Consider the following 22684-nt stretch of genomic DNA (forward strand, 5'->3'; position numbering starts at 1 on the left):
TACGTCACTGTGCATGTTTAAGGGGAACAGTAAGATTTACATACACCGTGAAATGATTATAGCTTCAACTTACACCCATCTGCTTGTGTAGCTACAGTCAAAAGAGAAAGAAGAATAAAGAGAAAAAAATCTCTCCTTGTGATGAGAACCCTTAGGATTCACTCTCCAAACAACTTCCCTCTGCATCATCCAGCAGCATTCTTTGTAGTCATCATGTGTACATTCCGTCCCTAGTACTTATTTGTCTTACTATCGGCAGTTTGTACCTTTCGACCATCTTCCTCTGATTCCCCCTCCCCCACCGTCTGCATCTGGTAACCGTAAATCTGATCTCTTCTTCCATGAGTTTGTTTTTGTTTGTTTTTTTAAAGATTCCATGTATAAGTGAGATCATGTAGTATTTGTCTTCTGTGGCGAGTTGATGCCACATTCACATGGAGAGGAACACAGATCTCGATTAAGGTGCTTACCACTAAGTGGTACTTCTGTGTTCTGCGGTAGCCTCTTGAGATTGATGCTTGCTGCTGTGTTGCACTTGGTTTTTAAAAGTTTGCTTCAGCCGGTTGCTTGCTGCATACTATTGTCTTTATACACAACACGTTTGAAGTGGTCTAGAATGTGACTACGGTAGATTTTTAATAAAACTGGATTAAAAATGTTGGTGATGTTTTGAAATGTGGTAGATTGTGTTTTGGTAGCCTCATCTTGTTTGAACATGTCAGCTCAGATCCCATGATGGGGAGCAAACTCAAGTGCCCCTCAAAGCCACATGACTGATTTTAAGCCCGGTAAGTGCTCCCTGGGCACAGGCCGTTGCCTCCTGCTGGCTTAGAGCACCTGTCATTTACACCCTTCTCCCCACCCTCACCCACCTAGACAGCAGGATCATTTGTTAACCTAATTTTAATCCATTTTATGCTTTAACAATGTCTAAATTATCAAAAAGTCAGTAACCCCATTCTGTCAGATTTTTTTAAGGATCCTTCAACCTTCATATGTGTGAACTGTTCAAAATAGAATTTCAAATACAATTCCAAATGACAGTGTCATGATGAAAGTGATGGGCTTGATGGAGAAAGACCTGTGAGCCACACATCTTTTATGTGATATTTCATCCAGGGGAGTTTGTCTCCTTGTTAGCAAAGTATGTTAGTGCTCATAATAATTGCATTTGTTAAAATGTGATTTCTCTTTATTCCTGCTGCCCTTTTGGCTTCTTTCCCACCTCTCTGATGCTGGGTTTAGCAGTTGAAATGGTTCATGCTGTTGCTTACCAAAGAAGGGAATACGTCAGTGAAGTATTCATTTGAAATTTCATTTTCCAGTCATTTGAAATTTTCTCTCTTCCTGGACTCCCCTCCCTTCTGTTTTCCTTCCTTTCACCCTGCCCTGCCTATGGTGCTTGCTCCTGTTAACGTGCTAGATTTAAAGAATATTACCCAAAAAAAAGAAATGCACCATCTTAAAGCTTGTATAGCTAAATAAGTACTGTTCCTCAAAGTAGCTCCCCTGGGAAGCAGTATACAGTCGGTCCTTGAACAACATGGGAGTTAGAGGTGTGTACCTTTCAACTCCACAGAAGCTAATTACTAATGGCCTACTGTTGATTGGAAGCCTTAGTGATGAACAACGGATTGACCCATATTTTGTATGATAAATGTATTAGGTAGTGTATTCTTACAATAAAGTAACCTAGGGAAAAGAAAATATTAAGAAATCATAGGAGAAAATACATTTATGAGACTGTGCTATGTGAATTGAAACAAATCTGTGTATAAGTGGACCCGTGCAGTTCAAACCTGTGTTGTGTAGGGGTCAACTGTATTATATATACTTGTTTCAGTAATGTGTCAGTACTTCCACCATTCCTCTGATGAAATGAGAAATCTTTAATAGTATCAATAACGAGCTTCCGGTGATGTTTGTGTCACTTAAAATATTTCTGGAACTTCTCTTTAGGAATTGTGTTCGGAAGCAGCTCACTACAATGGAAGAAAACCAATTCTAATACCTTTTTATAGTTGTACTCGTTTGGTCCCTTTTTTTTTTTAAGTTTGGCATTGATTTTATTTGTGAAGCTCATCTCCAGAGGACTCTTGACTGCCTCCAGTAATGAGATTCAAACTCATGGAAGGGTCCGTAGCGTTGAGGGTAGTGCTCAAGTCCTAGCCTGCAGAGAATGTGAGCATTGCCTTGAGAAGACGTTCAGGAAGGGCTACTGACGACAGCCCTGTCAAGCCGTGTGTAACCTCCAGGGTGGCCACTTGCAGGTCCTCACAGTCGTGTGGTTGTGTAGGCTGTGGTATGCTGATTTTTAAAACGCGTTTCTTTACCTCAAGGTTGTGTTTCATTCCTACCGAGAGCGCATCTGGTGACACGTGGGCTCTCAACAGCTGAAAGTATAATTGTGTGCTCTGGTATTGTTTTCAGGGTTGACTGCCTTAAAACCTACTTAAGTTTTTTACTTTATTCTTCCTTGGTTCAGAGGTCTGATTTGCAGGTTGAATTTGTAGAGGGTGTTCTATTCTCCTAGGGATTTATTAATAACCTATGGTAGCATTCTAGGCCATGGGGTTGAGGGGGCATTAACAGGAGTGTGTTGCCCAAGGTCATGCAGTTAGAGGTCACGTTGGAGTCCAAGGTTGTTTCTTTGGGCAGTTTATTAAATCTTTCATTATCTTTCCTTACCCAGCAGTAAACATGTGAGTAAGAGTCCCTTCTATGTCAGAGGGATGTCAAGGGAATAAAATAATCTGGAATATGTTGCAAAGTTAGAATTCCTTATTTTCTTTTTTTTTTTTTTTAACGTTTTATTTATTTTTGAGACAGGGAAAGACAGAGCATGAACAGGGGAGGGTCAGAGAGAGGGAGACACAGAATCTGAAACAGGCTCCAGGCTCCGAGCTGTCAGCACAGAGCCCGACGCGGGGCTTGAACTCACGGACCGCGAGATCATGACCTGAGCCGAAGTCGGCCGCTTAACCGACTGAGCCACCCAGGCGCCCCAAGTTAGAATTCTTTAAAAAAGAAACCCATTTAGTAATGTTACCTGAAAGACAGATTTTAATAGCCATTTCGTGAATTCCACTGATCATCGAAAGAAAATTCGACAGAAATTCATTGTCTGTATCTCGCTGGTGGTGTCCTTTTTCATTAAGATATTTAGTCTGACAGTTTTAAGTAAATAGAGTAAGATGTTTTCAAGGTTAGGATAAAATTGCAAAATTATTAGTGATGGTATTTTAAAACCTGTAATTTTTAAAAACTTTTTTGCCATTTTTTTCATTTGAGTATAGTTGACATACAGCGTTACCTTAGTCTCAGGTGTACAACTTAATTCATACATTATTCTGTGTTCCCCACAAGTGTAGCTGCCATCTGCCCTTTTATATCACTATTACTGTACCGTTGACTGTATTCCTTACGCTGTGCCTTTTATTCCTGTGACTTACTCATTCCATACCTGGAATCCCATATCTCCCTCTCCCCTTCATCCGTTCTGGCCAACCCTCCACCCCACAGCCCTCTGACAACCATCAGTTTGTTCTCTGTATTTGTAGGTCTGACTCTGCTTTTTGTAAAACCTGTACATTTTGATGTTCAGGTTTTGACTTCCATTTATGTTAACATCGATAGCAAGGGCATAGTAATTAAGTGAATATGTAGGTAAAATATTTTGTAGTCACAGCATACGTTCATTTCATGATTTCTCTGTCTTTGTTTTAGCCAAAGTCATACACTTGCTGTCAAAAAATTATGCTGGAAGAATTGTAATGGGAAAACCGAACAGAACGGAACAGAAGGTGCTGAGTGGTTACACTTCGCAAGTTGTGGTGAAGATCATACTGTGAAGATACACAGAGTTAACAGACGTGCACTGTAATGGACTTAGTAACTACAGGCATACAGGCACTGGTGTCTTAAGCTATTTGTCATGTAAATAGATGACTTTCTTTACCTCATAATTTCATTGATTTTCATTTTTAAGTCCTACAGCAGTAGTACTACTACTCACTGGGTCACAGACCCTTTGAAATGTGATGACAGCTGCAGACTCTCGTCACAGATGTGTATATGCATACACCCTTGGAACCTTGCCCACACTTTGAGGGGTCCAGACCTGCATTTCTGTGTCCCAGATTAAGAACCAGATTCTTCGTGACTGAATTTGCCTAATTTTGTGTTAACGTGTGGGGCCTTTTCTTTTCATATGCCTGTCTTTGGGACATTGCCTTGTTTATTACCCTCTTCAAAGGGAGGACATAGAAAATAAAAAGAGATAAAACTGAGATTATTCAATTTTAACAGTTTTTGTGCATAAACGGATCACACTTTGTGTGGCCTTGACCCTTCCTTCCAGTACACACCAGCCATTCTAGGAATTTGGCAGGTGGTTGTGAGTTTGAACTGCAGTGAGTTCTTTTATTATTTAAAAGTGCATATATTGTTTTACAGTTTGACTTAACGCAGAATATCCTGACACACTGATAGACGGAGGGGCTGAAAAGTGGAGTTCTGTGGCGATCCTGTGAATTGATGTGAAGTCACATACATGAGTCATGAGAAAAAGAGGGTGTCCCCGAGGGTGAAGGAGTAGTGGGAGCAGAGGGAGGAAGAAGATGCTAGAAACAGAGTGTTGAGTGTGCCAGCTGAGGTTTGGGAGGTGGGCCGTGACAGTCGGGAGCTTGGGAGCTTGGGAGTTGGGTGGAGGGAGGTTGAGCCCGGGAGAGCGCTACTGCGAAGGCTGGCACGAAAGTGGAGGAGATCCTAGAGTCATCTGGCAAATTGGCAGTGAAATGAGTGCCGTACATAATAAATATGCTGAAAAGAGGGAGGTGAGGATTTTCTTGGTTGGAGTTTGCCATTACCTAACATGATATTTCGCTTCCAAAGGAGTGGCGATACTTTGTTTAAATGGAGATTTCTAGACTAGCATTATCCACTATCTCTAGCCCAACAGAAGCATAATGTGAGCTGTATAAGTAATTAAAGGTTTTCTGGTAGTTACATAATAAAAATAAAAAAACAGGTAAAATTTATTTTAGTGACATGTTTTATTTAACCTAGTATGTCCAACATAAACAAGCTATACGTTTCAACATAAAGGATTGTGGAGGTATTTTACACTTTTTTGGTATAAAGTCCTTGTATGATATAAAGAACGTTTCATACTTCAGTGTATACTTAGAGTGTTTTATACTGAGTGCATCTCAGTTTGGATTAGCCACATTTCAAGTGCTCACTAGCCACATGCTGTTAGCGGCCATCTGTATTTGGACAGTTCAGTTCTAGACGATTGAGTGTGTAAAGTTGTCTTACTCCCTCAGGCTTGTGTGTGCATGTATGCACCAAGGCAGGGAGACCCTGAGTTCCAACCTCAGAAACCAGGACGGCCTGCAGTAGTTCCTTATTTATCAGCTGAGGGATCTGAGTCTTTACCCCCACCGGCATGCCGGGATTTGTTGGGACTCCAGGGCAGAATCCGTGAACTAACCTGGTGTTGTAGAACATTTTCAAGCACAGAACTCAACCCCCTAAGGTTCCCTGAAAACAGGCCTAGTCCTGGGAAGACTGAATTCGTAGGTATTATTTTAATTCGTCAGTTGTGTTTGTGTTAGACACTTTGCCCAAGTTGTCCTGAAGCACCTTCCTCAGGAACAACCTGGGTAATTCAGTTCAGTAAGCGTTCAGAGGTCGTGCTATTCACGTGGGCAGTCTGCATTGTAATTCATACACATACATCGTAATTTGTCACGCATCTTAATCTGCTAAAGGAGCACCCTTTGAAGCATATGATTACAAACCATATAGTTCAACACATCTGAAGCAAAAAGGTACCCTTGGAACTTTGCTCCAGGGGAGTTGATGGGGTGTTTCAGAGTCCCTGACCTGCCCTTCCCCATTCCCCCCATCTCCCTTCTCTGCCTCATTCATAGCATCGCAGCTCAGATTGATGCCCAGCGCCAGCCTAAGCAGTCGCTGCCTTCTGACCTGTACAACTTCCCTAGACGGGAGAGGTAGTTGGGTGGTTCTGAGGACACTGTTACCTTCAACAGCACAGAGCCAAATCCCTTCCCAGTAGCCTCGGGAAGCAGAGTCAGTTATTGATTTCAAAGGGGGAATGTGGGAAATGGAGGGAGAGTGCACATTCAGGAATAAAATGAAAGAACAGAATCGATCTCTTTGAAGTTAGAAATTCTGGCCACCCCAGAAAATCCTGGGCTGTCCAGGGAATGCCAGGCCTGCGAACCACTATGTACAAAGCCTGTGTGTTTCTCTAGGCACTCTAGGTGGGGGTTGGAGCCTGGATGGAAGGAATCAGAAGCGCCTTTGATCCTGGCTCACACTGGCAGCGAATGCAGCTGTTTCCCCTCACCTCTAAATGCAGATACTACCAGTGGATCAGTCTGACTTCAATTCGCCTATGTGTGAAAGAAAACGCCAAATGTTCTTTCTGGCTTTTGCAAGGTAGAAGTTTTCTCTCAAAAGGAATCAAGATAGGCAGACTGTGACAGACAGGGGGACTTCTCAACATGATTGGGGACGCGGGCTCTTTTTCTTTGGGGTCCTCCATCCTCAGTGTGAGGCTTCCTCACCAGCCAGGGTGGCTGCTTGGCCTCCTGCCGTGATCTTTTGCATTCCGGCCAACAGAAAGGAAAGGCTCATCCAGAGCTTGAAGAAAACTTCTTGGAAGTCCACACAGTTCTGCTTCACCTCCTTGGCCAGAATCTAGGCTTGTGGCCACCACTTCAAGAGAAACTAGGAAATGAAATTTTCATTCCAGAGTCCTTGCGTTCAGCTAGGAATTGAGGTGTTTTATTTTGGAAGAAAGAACAGATGTTAGTCTCATTTTGCAAAAAGCAACTACTTTGTAGGGTTGTTTTGAGGATTAAATGAGCCAGTGCATGAAAAACGCTGGTTTAGCACTGGGGTATATATAATAAGACACCAACTATTAGGATTAAGTACATCTCAGCTCATGTCACCTCTGCAGAACCTTAATTCCCTTCTTTCAAGTATTTCTTTCTCTGAATGCCACCGTATTTTATTCTCATTGTCTTTTATGGCATTTCTCATGTCCTATTGTTTATTTACATATGTCTTACACTATATCAATTAGATTCTGCGGTAAGAAAGTTGGTCTCAAAATGATTTGGGGAATCATTAGATCACATGATTGAAAACAAATTTAGTGCTAGGACAAAGTTCAGGTGTAGTTTCATCAGGACACTCTTGCCCGTTTGTCTACTTCTTTCAGAGGACCTCTCCATGGGTCAGCGTTCTTCCAAGGCTGCCCTCCCCCATGGATGAAAGCAGCCGTTAAAGTTACAGATTTCCTTGCTCGTATCAAAGGGAATACATTTTTAAACATTAAGTCCCTAGCTTTGCTCAGCGGAACATCCTGAACTAAGCAGCGGGCAGGGGAAAACCCGCACATGGAGTGGCGCGGGCCTGCCCATCTGACGCGGCAAGAGCCATGAGATCACTCTGGGACTGAAGGCAGGGTTGGTCCCATCGGGACCTCATCCTGATCTGGCTGGGGTGGTTTTTCCAAATCAAAATCAAGGGCAGTGGGCGGTGGGTAGGCAACCAATGAAATCCCGCTATACAAGCCTACCAGAGCCTAAATATCTGGGCATTAGATTTGTTTCTTGTTCTCCACAGCATCTAGCACAGTGCGTCTAGCAGCGTGTTGTTAAATATTTGCTACATTTAAGGGTGAGTAAATTTGACAACACAGATGGCTGGCTGGTGGAGGACGGATTCTCCAATGTAATCCACTAGTCAGTAAATAGCATGACTGGTATCAGATCCTTTCCCTGGCATAAAGGTGGCATAAAGGAGTAGGAGACAAAGAGCAGGAGAAAGGTGTCATCCAGAAGGGACCAAGAAGGAGGCAGGCTGGTCCAAACCCGCCCCTGAATGAACACAGAGAGAAGCTGAGCCCCCTGGAAAGCAGCCCTCAAGAAAATTCCCCCTCAGGGTCCACCCACCCTGTCGCTGCTGTGGTCTCCCTAGCACTGGTGGGGTTTTGTTGTTTGGAATATTATGGATTTAGATATAATGGAGCTTTGTTCATGATTCCAAACTGCCCTTTTAGCTTCTATTCACAGAAAAGGTCTCCTTTCCCTCTAGGGGAGGGAGCTTCCTGAGGTTTCTGATCATTCTTTCCACTGCTTCCAAGTTGTTTCTCCCAGAACTTCTACAGTGCCAGGCTTTGGAGAAAAAGCTGCTCCATTATTGTCTCTCTTAGTCCTGTTGTGTAGATGTCCGAGGATCTCGGTCAGCAGGTTCTAGTTGTTAAGGGGGGATGCATTTCACTCTAGCAGGAAATAATAAGTTCACTCTCCCAACCAGATTTCGCCTCTGCAACACCCACCCTCTATCCTGACTACTTGGCAGGAAATGGGAGCCATCATAATTGCAGCCCCCAGACACCTTCAGGATCAAGAGCCTTTGGGGATTAGCCAGTAGGAAAACCTCTACCCCTCATCAGCATTTAAGACTTGAATGGAGCTTGTAAAATGGAGCTCCCATCCCCACCAAGATAAAAGTGTCTCGCTTCGGTCACCGCACACCCCCTAGCCAGCACATTCAATAATCTGATTGGCCCTTGTCCTAACTGGCCTGTCGGCCTAAGCACCCCAAGGTGCTGGCTGTCTCCCCACCTCTCTGATCAGTTAGCAGCATGGAGGCAGACACCACTTAAATGTTGCTATCCCCACGGCTCTGTCTCTCCCAGAACACTCCAGAGCCCCTGGGGTGACCTCTGCACAGGCCTCTTCTGTGAGTTGTGTCTTCAACCCCCGACACCGTCCTTCCTGAGTCTGGGCCCCAATCTCTACTTAGATGTCCTGAACCTCTTGTGTCCCTGTGCCTGACCCCCACCCCCTGCATCCACCAAGGCATCCACTCCAACACTGTTGAGTCACCCAGAGCCTGTCCTCCCTCAGTCCCCATTTTCCCTGAATTTCATCACCTCCGCAAGGGTCATCTGGACCCTCATTGCCCCTCACCAGGACTCCTGCCCAGACTCCCTACATGATCCTCAGTGCTGCTGGGGTGCCAGAAACACCTTTGACACAGCCACTGTCCTGTGGGCACTCCGTGGCATCTTCCTGTCCCTTCCGTCTGCAGAGTTTGGCTCGCTCCCTTTCCTCACTCCCCATCCCACCCCTTATCCCTGCACAACCATAGCCTGTGCTCCAGCCTCACTGAAGTTCCTGCTTCTGTAATTTTGGGGGCCTTTTCCTGTCTCCAGCACTTGCACCTGGAATACTGCCCTCCCTCTCTCGCTTTCTCTTCCAGGACTTCTGGAGTCCCAGGTTGGGGAGGCTTTCTCCCCCGCAGCCTTGACCTCCTTGGGAAGCCCCCTTCTCTGGCACTGTGCATTGTGGAAGGGTGATCCAGCTGCGGCCCCATCTCCTTCCCTGTCCTGGGGCCTCCCAGGCATGCAGGCTGCTTTGTTGACTAATGTCTCCTCGGCTCCCCAGTGAACACTGGATGATGCCCCTGCCAAAGCCCACTTTCACCTCTGGTGCCTCAAGCCTGGAGGTTGCAGGAGGTTGTAGCTAGTCCTCTGCCCCCAGTTCTTACCACCGCATCCAGCCTGGTCATGGCCATTGGATGGCCTGCCTAAATCACCTCTTGGGAGCACTTTCTTGCTCAAATACTTTCAGAATGAAATTCCAGTCCCTTTGGGTGACTTATGCCTTCCAAAATCTGCCCTCAAGCCTACCTTGCCTTTTTCTTCAACCACTATAAACTTTAACTCTGAGAAGTACTCGTTGACCTTTTGCCGAGTGAATGAATGAAGAATATATGAATACATGCCTTGGGCATAGTAGTGATTTCTAGAAATGGAATCTATTGCCAGGGGACGCTGGGGGTGGGGTCCTATAGAAGTCTGTTAACGTGGGAGCAAGTGTTTTTGGCAGATATCATCCTGAGTCGAAAACCAAGCTCAGTGAACTGGACCGGGGACAAAGCCTTCCCCAGGGGGAGAGATTTTAAGTACAAAATCAAGGCTCTCATGCCTGCCCAATCTGGCCTTTAGGCACATATTTTTCATGGCTCCCAGGCGAGATAGAGCTGTAAGTAGGAGCCTAAGAGCTGTTTACCTACGAAGCTCTAAACTTTGGGAGCAGAAGCTAGCTTCTTGCGACCTCAATGTGGACTGGCTCAGGCTCCTCCAAGACCCCAGGGCCAGTAGCTGGACCAGGTCAGATGAGGCAGTGGCAGCCCCACAGCACAGGACCCAGGAGCTCGTTGAGTGATGAACACGCGTAAGACATTCACCAGTGGGGGCAGGGTAAGAATGAGCAATCGGATTTCTGACAGCCTCTTTCTGGCAGGAGAGGCCTGGGGAATCTTGGTGAAATAAATCTGAGAGTGCCAATTAGAGGCCGAGCCTGCCAGCATCCTCAGACCCCACTACTCTCCCTCTCTTTTTCATAGGCTCATTGCTATGGCCCAGGACAAAGGCTTCCTCCTTTGGGGTGCTTTCCCTGAACTCCCTGGTTGCAAGTAGCCCGCTTTCTCTTCCCTGCATTTCTACACCTGCATCCTGGAGCAGTGGTAGGGAACTCAGGCCTCATGGCCTTGTGGCTGGCATTCAGTAGTTCATTTCCCTGCGTGTCTATAGGTGAAAGTCCTTCCCATCCTCCTGAGCAAGCAGTGCTCTGGGAAGAGCCAGGAGCTTAAAGATGTTTCTTTCTTTTTGGGAGAGAGAGAGAGAGAGAGAGAGAGAGAGAGAGAGAGAGAGAGAAAGTGAGCAGGGGAGGCAGAGAGAGAGGGAAAGAGAGAATCCCAAGCAGACTCCACACTCAGTGCAGAATCTGACTCAGGGCTCAATCTCATGACCATGAGATCATGACCTGAGCCAAAATTGAGTCAGGCACTCAACCCCTTTAAAGATATTTCTTGACTGAATAGTAGTTCAGTGACTTTTAATGATCTTCAAGAGTTCTGCACTGTCCATAAAAGGATACGATTAACAAAGTGAAAAGCCATCCATAGAATGGGAGAAAATATTGCCAATTATATACCTGACAAGGGGTTCGTATTCAGAAAATATAAAGAACTCCTACAACTTAACAATTAATTAAAAAAAAACCCAATTGAAAAAATGAGCAAAAATCTTGAATAAGCATTTCTCCAAAGAATACATACAAACGGCCAAAAAGCACAGGAAAAGATGCTCAACATCATTAATCATTAGGGAAGCGGACATTAAAACTGCAATGAGATACCACTTCACACCCAGTAGAATGCCTACTATAACAACAGCAACAACAACAACAACAACAAGAACAACAACAGGAAACAAACGTTGGTGAGAATGAGGAGCAACGGGAACCCTCGTGCACTGTAGGAATGTAAAATGGTGCAGCTAATGGAAAACAGTATGGCGGTTCCTTGAAAATTAAAACTACAACTGTCACATGATCCAGCAATCCTACTTCTGGTTATAGACCCAAAAGTAGAGTCTCAAAAGAAGTATGTGTATATCCATGTTAAGAGCAGCATTATTCACCATAGCCAAGAAGTGGGAGTAATCCAAGTGTCCATCCATGGATGCACGGATAAAGAAAACGTGATATATACACACGATGGAACATTATTCCGTCTTAAAAAGGAAAGTAATCCTGAAACACACCACAACCTGGATGAATCTTGAGGACATTATGTAATTGAAATAAGCCAGTCACAAAAAGACAAATATTGTATGATTCCACTAATGTGAGGTACTTAGAATCGCCAAATTCAAAGAGACCGAAAAGAATGGTGATTGCCGGGGGCCAGGGGAGGGGGGAAATGGGGAGTTTTTTTTAATGGAGACAGACTTTCAGTTTTTGCAAGATGGAAAAAGTTCTGGAGATTGGTTGCACATAATGTGAATATACTCAACACTATGAACAAGTACACTGCAAAATGGCTAAGTCGGTAAATTTTTGTTATGTATATTTTACTACAATTAAAAATTAAAAGAAAAAAAAGAGTTCTGCATTGAGTTGGCCCATTCAGATTATTCACTAGGCAGGCTTGCCCGAAAGCAGCACCCTAGTGGATTTGCGATTTGTTACTTGGCCACAGAACACCGCGAGGAGAGAGGTAGGTACTCCTTACATTCCCAGGGAAATAAGGAAGGCCTTCGCTCCTCAGAGTGCAGTTCATGGACCGACTAACAACATCACCCAGGTTCCTTACAAACAAAGAAGTTCAGGCCCCAACTTAAACTTGAAGAATCGGAATCTGCATTTTGATAAAAGCCTTCCAGGCCACTCACGTAAGTTAATGCCTGACAAACGTGGCCTGGAGGAGATCCTCCCTGGGAAGTAGGGCAGTAAAGGAGGGGTGAGTGGCACACACAGCATACGGTGTCTGGGACAACCGGCTCCCACCACCCTCCCAATTTAGATGTGGGGAGACTGAGACCCTGAGGACCAGAGAGGCTGCTGAACACATTTCACTGGTTGGGCTCTGGAGACTGACTTCACAGGTGCTGGCTTGTCCATTCTCTTCCAGCTGTGTGCTCTTGAGCAAGTTACTCTATGTCTTTGTGACTTAGCGTCTCCACCTGTATGAGTCACCTCATCGATGTGCTGATTTAATTGTGGACCAATTAGTACAGGTCAAAGTGTACAGGTGCCCAGGGCAGTACCTGCTCGTATCATTGTTGCCAGAAGTCACATTGCAGGAAGGAGCGCTGTGGAGAGGAGTCAAGATGGCACCAGAGCCCAAAGTTCCAGCTACAAGTGTGGTCAGAAGGTATGCAGAAGAGGATGGGGGTGGAGTCAGTGAAGCCAATGAGCAAATTCGGGCATTCGTTCATGAATATGTTCAGTCCTTCCAGAACAAGTATGAATGCTTGTCCAGTAAGAACCTGGAGATCTGGCAGAGAGGAGGATGCGGCTACCTAAGCAGGGGGAGCCCCGGGACTGGCTCTTATGGACGGGGAACCTCTGGCCAGGGCCATATAGACCCCCCCCCCAGTGCAACCTGGTATTGGGGGGCTGGGCTAGGAGGGGCAGGACTGTGCATGGCCTTCTGGCAGCTCTCTCAAGCTGGGTCCATCCACAGCCCTTGGATGCTTTTCATATAGGCAGAGGCTGGGCCCACGAGTTTGCAGTGCACATCACCAGGCATCCTAAGGCCCCGGGGCCCCAGAGACCCACGCACTGGGTGACAGTGGGCGTGGCTGTAGTGAACTTGTGTCATGGGCACTCTTTCCACCTCCTCCCACCATGGTATGCTTCGAAAGCCAGTGGAACACCCCACCTTGGGCCGGTGGCCCCAATGGGCCCGCACCTGAGTCCCTTCACCTGGGCTGCCAGCACGTTGTCCCCCCTTCCACAGCAGGTTCTGCACTAAGTGGCCCAACTTGGTTCCACACCAGGCACCTCGCCCAGGCCCCCGTTACTTGGTCGCCTTTCACTCCATGCTCCAAAGCGGGCCCCGACCCTGAGTCCTCTCTGTCGGGGGAGAGCGGCCCCGATCGCACCTGATTTCTCCCTGTCGCGCACCTGGGCCCCGTGTTGTGCACCTGTCCACTCGCCCTGACACCGGCTCTACACTTTCTTCCGACGCATGGGTTTGGCCTGCCTCTCAGTACTGAGACAATGGAGGCCCGAGACAGAGCAGCTCTGACGCCGGCACCCCGGATGCAGGCCCAAGGGCGGAGCGCCTCCGGCGTTAAGGCCCGAGTCGCATCCGAGCGACTGTTTTCGAACTTGCGCAGCCACGGAGACCAAATTAGCCAACCAACCTCCTGGATCCCCAATCTTTTTCGTCTTCCACCCTTTGCTCAGCCTCATTCTCAGACACGCCGAGCACACAACCCAGTGGGGAGCAGCAAGGAGAACTCTCCTTGCAAACACCCCACGAGTCCCCCCCGCCCCCCTCCACAGGGAGCGAGGGTCCCGGGTGCTATGCCGGGGTCAGGACCGGTAGAGTCAGGCGGGAGGATGCCCAGGTTTCAGGATGCCGAGCAGGAGAAAGCAATGCGTTACTTCTGCCACTAGCCTTTTCGTGGGACCGTAGATAAACGAGTTTCGTGTTCCAGGGGTCTTTGGGGGCATCTCCCTGGGCTCCACTGGGAAGCTGTTTAAAGAGACAATGAAAGCGGGCACTTCCTTACCCCGCCCCCAGGTGGGAAAAGGGCCGGAAAGAACTGCAACCCTGTGAGTCAGCTCCCCTGGGAGGCCGGGCCGCCGGGAGAGGCGCCACCCTGGGCAGCGGACCAGGTGCCCCTGGAGGGCGGGGAGGCGCGGCCGGGCGCGGCGGGGGCGGAGTCGGGCGGGCCGGCCTCGGCATTTCCCCCCGGCCCGGCGGCCACTACGGCACGGGCTGGCGGGCCTGGGTCATGGCCGGCGGGGCGGCGCCGCGGGGGGCCGAGCTGCTGGCCTTCGCGCGGTTCCGGGACTCGAGCCCGCAGCCGCTCGCCTACGGCTATGGGACGCGCAGCCTGCGGGACATGCGCGAGCGCGAATTCGGCCGCCTGGCAGGTGAGGCCAGCCGGGACACCTGTGCGGGGTGGGCAGGGAGGCCGTGGCGGGCACGCGTTTTCTGGCACTGGCGTGGAAGGAGCTTTTGCTTTAGGTGGGAGCAGCGTCACCTCATTTGGGATGTGTTTTGGATCGAAAGACCCGGAGGGACACGTCCGCGCGTCCCTGAGGTCCCACCTGCAGCCCAAGGCTTCTTGCTACCCTAGCTCCTTAGACTTCCCCGTGGTGCAGGACTAGCCTACTCCTTTCTCACCTGTGCTCCCTCTCCGCGCACCACGCTCAGGAGTTCTTTTGCCCTCGCCCGCCGCGACACTCCCGGCTCTAAAGGTCCAGCTGGAGCCAGCGTTGCGAAAGGCAGGAATGTGCAGCGGCCATGACTGTCCAGGTGCTCGCCTGCGGACAGGTGCAGTGCGTGGGCGGCGGGCGGCCAGTGATCCGGGTGCGGACCGCGAGTCTGGGGGCGTGTGCGCTTGGGGCCGAGAGGCTACGGACACTAAGCTCATAAGCAGCTTTATTTTCGAAGCCCATTTTTCTCATTCGTGCCATCAGAACAATGCCTTCGAACTCTAGCTCGCTGGGCGACTGGAATTAGCAAACCGTGAAGTTTGAGCTTTAAGTACATACAGGGCGAGCCTGTAAATTGGACACGAGTATCGATCGCGATCACATCATCCTTTTGATACCCGCAAGGCGGAACAGGCTGGTTAACTTTTAAACGAGCTCGATGTGGCCCTGTGGCCTTGCCAAGACGTCACAGCCGGGCGGGAGGGCTCCCTCACCGGGTCGGGAACCTTGCGTGAAGGTCTTCCTGGAGCCTTTGGACCGCGTGCCGGTTGAGCAGGGAGGGACCGCAGGTTAAGTGGGCATGGTCGTGGCGCCAGGATTTGAGGTGTATTTATTCTGTCGCAATTAGCAACTGGTGACTGCTCCCTTGCTTGCGGCACAAGAGCGGCCGCTGTGACTTAACGTTTCAGTAATAGGGTAGCTGATTGCAGCTCTTTTGAGTTATTTCCTCATGTTTGGGATAGTGACAATGTTTTCTGTTTGGGAGCTTTGAGGGCTGTGGCCTCCTCCTTGTGTGTCCCCTGTCTGTACTTCAGTAGGGAAGCCCGGGAGGGAGACGGGGGACCTTCTGGTGGCCTCTCTACTACCTTGCCATTCTTGCCAGTGACACATTCACCTGCAGGAGACAGCATCTCACCCTTCCGCTTCCACTTGCCGTCTCTGAAACGTTTTACTGTGGAAATTTCTACCCGTAGAAATAGACTGATACAACAAACACCCACAGGTGTGGAGGGAGAGAAGGAGGCTCCCCATTCTTTTGACGTAAATCTCAGAGGCTGTTTTCTCGCAGTCCATAATTATTTCAGCACCACACCTGCTTAATCCCCTAATCCCTCCAGCTCTGATCCCTCACACCCATCACTGGCTGACCTCTCCCCTCAACGCTACCTTGGGAAAGCAGAGGTATGTTCTGGGCCCCTACTTGTGTTCCTTGTGTCCTTCAGAGGACGTTTACTTAAATGTAAAATTTAAATGTGGTAGCCAGATCCCAGGCTGCCCCTCAGAGCCCCTTTAACATCTATCTTATCGTATTCTTTCTTTCTCTGTCTGTCATCTATCTAGTCAAGTTCCTAGCATTTCCTCTACACTATAGGGTTGAAGTAGACTTTTGTGGATTAAACACATCCCTCCCACGGTTGGAAGTCTTAGAACATATCCACTTGCTTTCTCTCCTAGGGCAGGGAAAAACAAACAAAACAAAGCAAAATAATGTAACCTTCACCTCCTGTTCTTTCCCCTTCCTCCTTCCCCTCAGAGTTTTTGGGCAGGCTTGAGAGTTTATCTGGTTAAGTGGTAGCTCTAGATAATTACATGCTTAATCTTTAAGTGCTGAAATATGTTGCCTAACCAATTGGAGGGGGATTCCCTTGTCTTGGTGAAAGGAGAGTATTGGGTTTTCAGATGCGGTTCGAGTGGTTCTTGAAGCCTTAGGGTGCTGCTGCATGGCCACTCACCCTGTGTGGAACTGAGAACTTAAAGAGCATGATCTAGAAGAGATCCTGGAATTTCCTTTCTTGAAGACCCAATACCAATGGGTTTTGGGGTCATTTGCCTCCTTCTATTAATAATAGCCAAGTCTTAGAGCGTCACTGTGTGCCAGGCACAAAACTGGGCTCTGTTATACCCACTCATTTAACCCTCATCCCATTTACAGATGAAGGAACAGGGACCCAGAATGGCTAGTGGTGGAGGAGGATTCAGTCAGGTTGGTTGACTTGAATTCTGCACTGTTAACCACTGTGCTGGCCGATTGCATCTAAGATCTGATCTCTAGCTGATCTAACATGGCTGCCTTGTTTTGCAAAATTAACTACTGGACCAAAGGCCAAAGCAGCCTTCTCCCAAATGGCTTCCTGGCCCTGCAGAAGGCTGTGGGTAAGGCATGTGATGCTCCCTGGGAGCCCCTCAGGTTTCACATGTGTACTGTGGCTTCACATGAGCATGTCCCTGATGGCTGGGCAGACCAAGGCCTTTCTTTTGGTGTGGTGCATTTGTATTTCTGAATTTTTGGTTAAAGAGACCATTATTCTAACACTAAATTTTTGGACTAGGTAGTACATTTACACAGCACTCAGAAGGTGCCAAAGGAGGGTAAAGAATGCCCAGGGAGTCCTGCTCACTCCAGCTGCGGCCATGGTGACGGCCCCAGGGTCAGCTCCTGCTACTCGTGTCTGGTGTGCCTTTTGACTTGTGGTCTGTATTTTTGTAAGTGTGTACTTCTTTTTTAATTACACAGTTGAGCCGTAACATTCATTATCTGACATAGTTTACATTTATTTGTCTTTCTCTGTCACTATCATACCAGCTTCTCTCTTTTGTCTACTTTTGTGTCTCTTCCACTTAGAACAGTGCCTGGCACATGGTCAGTACTCAATAAACATATCTTGAACATCAAAATACAATAAACTAGGAAATCAAATGACCTCATAAAGGCTGTCTACAAAAAACCCACAGCTAATATCATACTTAATAGTAAAACACTGACAGCTTTACCCCTAAGAGCAGGAATAAGACAAGGATGTCTGGACTCACCATTTCTACTCAACATTGTCATCAAGGTTCTAACCAGGACAGTTAGGCAAGAAAATGAAATAAAAGGCCTCCAGATTGCAAGGGAAGAAGTGAAACATCTCCATTGGCTGATGACACAATCTTGTATACGGAAAAACCTAAAGAATCCATATATAAAACTATTAGAACTAAAAAACAAGTTCAGCAAGGTTATAGGATACAAGCTCAATACACAAACATCAACTTGATATCCAGATGCTAGCAAGAAAATCTGTGAAAATGAAATAAAGGAAAGCATCAAAAAGAACAAAATACATAAGGAATAAACTTATCAAAGGAAGTAGAAGATTTATATACTGAAAACTACAAAATGTCATCCAAGGAAATAAAGGAAGACCTAAATAAATGGAAAGGCATCCTGTATTCATGAATTTGAAGACTAAATATTGTTAAGATGACAATATTCCCCAAACTGACCTATAGACTGATTGACATTCTGATCAAAGTCCCAGGTACTTTTTTGCAGCAATTGATAAATTGATTCTAAAATTCTTACAGAAATGCAAGGGACCCAGAATAGCCAAACCAACCTTGAAAGAGAACAAAGTTGAAGGACTCACATTTCCCATAAAAGTAAAATAAGTAAAATGTATATAAAGTTACAATAATCAAAACAATGTGGTACAACTTTGGTGGTACAATTTTGTACAACTGGTACAAAAATAGATGTGTGGACTGATGAAGTGGAATTGTGAGTCCAGAAATAAACCCGTATGTCTATGGTCAGTTGCTTTTTAACAGAAGGCCAGGACTATTCAGTAGAGGAAAGAGTAGTCTCTTCAACAAATAGTGTTGGGGTAGCTGGCATGCAAAAGAATGAAGGCGGACCCCTACTTCACACTGTATTAAAAAATGAACTAAAAATGGACGAAAGAGCTAAAAATATAAACCTCTTCGAAGAAAGCATAAGCAAAAATCATCAGGACCTTGGATTAGGCAATGGTTTCTTATGACACTAAAATCACAAGCAACAATAACAACAAAAATAGACAAATTGGACTTCATCAAAATTAAATACTTTTATGCTTCCGTGGATACCAATAAGAAAGAACAACCCACCAAATGGGAGAAAACAGATGTCCCCACAAATCTTGCACATAGTCATGGTAGCATCATTTATAATAGTCAAAAAATGGAAGCAGCCCACATGTTTATCATTGGATGAGTGGATAAACAAAATGTGGTACATCCATACAATGGAATACTATTCAGTCCTAAAAAGGAATGAAATGAACATATTACGCACCTTGAAAATACAGATGCATCTTAAAAGTATTATGCTAAATGAAAGAAGCCAGACACAAAAGGCCACTTTTGCATGCTTCCATTTATATCAAATGCCTAGAATAAGCAAATCTGTAGAGACAGAAGTTTGATTAGTGGTTGCCAGGGGCTAGGGCTGAGTGGATTGGGGAGTGATTGGTAATGAGTAGGCGCTCTCTTTTTGGGATGAATGAAAATGTTCTAAAATTAGATAGTGGTGATGGTTTATGAATCTGCTAAGTGTACCATTAAAAGGGTGAATTTTATGGTATGGGAATTATATCTCAAAAAAGATGTTATAAAAGAAACCAAAAAGGGGCGCCTGGGTGGCTTACTCTGTTAAGTATCTGACTTCTGCTCAGGTCATGATCTCACAGTTCATGAGTTTGAGCCCCACTCTGTGGGCTCTTTGTTGACAGTGTGGAGCCTTCTTCAGATCCTCTGTCTTCCTCTCTCCCTGCCCTCCCCCGCCCCCCCCCCTTCTCTCTCAAAAATAAATAAACATTAAAAAAAGAAGACACCAAAAAATCTATTTTGCATAAAACAACAACAACAACAACAACAACAACAACAAAACCCATTTAAGTGAATGAAAGAAGGAATGAATCTATTCACATTGTATATTCTTGAAAAATGCATCTCAGAGTTTGCTCCATGTCTACTTATAAAGTAATAGTTGGAGGTGTAAGAATTCTTTATTTTAAACACATGTTCATGGACATTTAAGTCATTTCGAATCTCCTGCTATTGCAGACAATGCTGCACTAAATGTCCTCATGTGCAGTCCAGTTCACAAACCATAGGTATTTTCCTAAAAGAGGAGTTGCTAAGTCAAAGAGGGTTTGCATTTTAAAGTGTGGACGATATTGCCAAATTGCTGTGCCTAAAGAACTTGTATCACTGGAGCCTCCTATCCATAGCCATGTGCCAGCTGGCCCCTGTTCCAGTACCCTTGCACACACGGTGAGTTATCCAGCCATCTGGTCTCCCTCCTCTGATGCGAAAACCTTCGTAGCTCACTCTCATCTAAATTTGCCTGTCTCTGTTTATGAGAGAAGCTAGAAAGCACATTTACATTCCTGGTCATCTCCAAAGCTCTCCAAGCTGTTCTAGGGTTGAAGGATATAGAATTCACTGTGGGAAAGCATAATCAGGGCTCGCCCACCAGGGAAGAGGCAAGGAAATCCCAGATAGGAAGTGAGTCATAATGTGAAATTGCTTTACTGTCATTAATCACAAATGTCTGTTGGGCTCCTCCTCTGTGTGGGATGTGCAGGTTCGTAAAAGAGCTGGTTAATCAGGAAGGCTTGCTTGGGGCTCTAAAGGTCATTCAGTATTGAAAGTGCAATCTCGCATTGCCCATGCCTTGGGTTAAGAAGCTCATATCAAGAGGCTTGGAGAAATCAGTGGCCTGGTGGTGCCCACTGCTCAAGCTCACACAAATCACATCTAGGTAAAATGAGTGGAATACCTCTGGAAAATAACCCCAGCTCGATTCTGTGTTTTCTTTCAGGAACCGTCTACCTTGACCATGCAGGAGCCACATTGTTCCCCCAGAGTCAGCTCACAAGCTTCACTAATGATCTCATGGAAAATGTTTATGGTAAAGAAAAACACACCCAAACCGACTTTTATATGAATAGTAGCCAACAACATTCAGCTGATCTATCTCTGCTTAATAAATATCAGATTTATTTAGGACAGTGCTGAATAGACCCCATGGGAGAAGGGTGTCAAGCAAGCACTCAGGTCGGTCCCTATGATACATGTGCGGCCAGGATAGGAAGGATCGGCTCAGGGACACAAGGTTTACTTCCAGAGGAAGGGGTCAGTGTAAGAAGGGCACAGAAATACAAAGCTGCTGTGTTTGACAGGATGACCCTATGCAGAGGGTGGGGTGGTGGGAAGGACATTCATTTATTCTTTCAGTCCAGAAATGTGTGTTGAGCCACTTTGCTGTGGGGGGCACGGTGGTACAATGAAAACAGAGGAAGCACAGGCTCTGCCTTCGTGGACTGTGATCTAGTCAAGACAGGACCTTAATCAAGTGAGCTCCAAATAAATGTAAATGACCAACTATCTGAAGGGCTATGAACAAAAGGCCCATGATACCACGGGGTCTGTGGTTGCAGAGTGACAGGGCTGGCAGTGTGAGTGTCAGAGAAAGCTGCCTTAGGAGAGGGGTGAATACTGGAGGATGAGCAGGGATTCACTTGGGCACAAGGAGAACGGTATTCCAGACAGAGGTAGTAGCATGAACCAAGATCCTTTAGTGGTTTCAGGAATTAGCCCCGGAGCACAGAGGAGGGGAGGAGAGTGGGGGAGACATGAATGGAGAGGTAGGTAGGGGCATTGTAGGTGCTCTTCAGAGTTTGATGTTTATTCTAGAAACAATGGGCAGCCCTGGAGGACATTAATCAGCAGCACTGTGTGATGAGGAGATAAGCGTGAAAGGGAGCTTGAACTAAAAACAGCTCTAGCTGTTAATGGTAATAGCAGCGAGCACCCTCTCCTGAACACTCACTATACACTTCAGGCACTGTTCCAAATGCTTGATCTCTTCTCTCTCCCTCCATTCTCCAGCCAAATGAGGGTACAGGTTCTGTTTTCAAACAAGCTAAGGTACAGGTTCTGTCATCACTCCTGTTTTACAGGTGAGGAAAGTGGGCCCCAGGGAAGGGAGGCAGCTAACCAGAGGACATACAGTCAGAAAGCGCTGGAGCTGGGGGAGTGGCTCTCCAGGCCAATGGGCTCCAGAGCACAAGCCCTTATCCCTTAGCAGACTGCCTCAGTTCATGACAATCCTATCATGCCACACTAAGGTCCTGGGCAGCCAGCAGATATTTAAATCTGGGGAGTCGTTTGTAGGGGAGATGTCACTGAGGGACCTTATCTTGATTTTACTCCATGATTTGCAAAGAGACCCACAAGTCTTCCTTAAATTTTGCAATTGTCCTAGCTGTGGGAAAGGTGCCGAGAGGTGACGATCTGTAGACTGTAGGTAGTGCTGATGGTGCTGAGCTAAAAACCAGGGTGGCGAGAGGAAGCAAGGGTAAGTACCAAGTCCCTGGGTTACTAGTGCCTATGGAAAAGGAGCATTGGTGGCTTCAATGACCAGAAATCCAGTGTGACCCGACAGTATATATGAGAAAACAAACGAACCCTAAAACAAAAAAGGTCAAGACTGTGTTAATGTGGTCTTGTGGTCCTGCTCCTGAGAAATGCTTGTGCCTCACCCCTGCACATCCGGCCCCTTGAGAGGTCTGTGTCCTCGTCTGGGGGCCATGTTTTGAGGAGGTAATGATACTATGGGTCACACTCATGGGGCATCCAAGGAGGGGAGGAGAACTAGAAATTGACAAGTGAAATTAGGAGACTTGGGGCGCCTGGGTGGCTCAGTCGTTTAAGCATCCAACTCTTGATTTCAGCTCAGGTCATGATCTCATGGTTCATGAGATCAAGTCCTGTGTGGGACTCTGCACTGTCAGCATGACACCTGCTTGGGATTCTCTCTCTCTCTCTCTCTCTCTGTCCCTCTCCTGCTTGCTCTCTCTCTGTCTCTGTCTGTCTCTCAAAGTAAATAAATAAACATTTAAGCAAATCTTAAACAAAAGAAATTAGGAGAGACTCTAGCCTTGAGAATGGGCTAAGGGGAGATGTGATGGTCCCTTTCACATATTTGGAGGAGATAGATGTGTTTCTGCGGGAATGATGCCGGTAGCAGCGGTGTGAATGCAGGGCAACAGATGGGGACTTAGATTTAAGTGGCATTCATGGCT

General features: G+C 46.6%; 2 protein-coding genes across 5 annotated transcripts in view; both read left to right on the plus strand.

Moving 5' to 3' along the window:
- Positions 1–4287, plus strand: part of ELP2 (elongator acetyltransferase complex subunit 2) — a 43770-nt gene extending 39483 nt beyond the window's left edge. For both annotated transcript variants that reach the window (XM_078435300.2, XM_060613633.3), the window contains one exon: positions 3727–4287. In XM_078435300.2, the coding sequence (XP_078291426.1) occupies positions 3727–3883 (157 nt within the window). In that variant the 3' untranslated portion in view covers positions 3884–4287. The remainder of the gene's footprint in view (positions 1–3726) is intronic.
- A 10016-nt stretch (positions 4288–14303) lies between these two features.
- The window catches only part of MOCOS (molybdenum cofactor sulfurase), a 55881-nt gene continuing 47500 nt past the window's right edge, over positions 14304–22684 (plus strand). Inside the window, exons 1-3 of one of the 3 annotated variants that reach the window (XM_060613640.3) lie at positions 14395–14507; positions 16726–16776; positions 20419–20508. In XM_060613640.3, the coding sequence (XP_060469623.3) occupies positions 20493–20508 (16 nt within the window). In that variant the 5' untranslated portion in view covers positions 14395–14507; positions 16726–16776; positions 20419–20492. Of the gene's footprint in view, positions 14508–16725; positions 16777–17122; positions 17277–20418; positions 20509–22684 lie in introns of all 3 variants that reach the window. The other 2 variants (XM_060613639.3, XM_060613635.3) reach the window with 2 other exon arrangements.

The sequence above is a fragment of the Panthera onca genome, chromosome D3 (genome assembly GCF_046562875.1).
Source record: "Panthera onca isolate mPanOnc1 chromosome D3, mPanOnc1 haplotype 2, whole genome shotgun sequence".
Taxonomy (NCBI): domain Eukaryota; kingdom Metazoa; phylum Chordata; class Mammalia; order Carnivora; family Felidae; genus Panthera; species Panthera onca.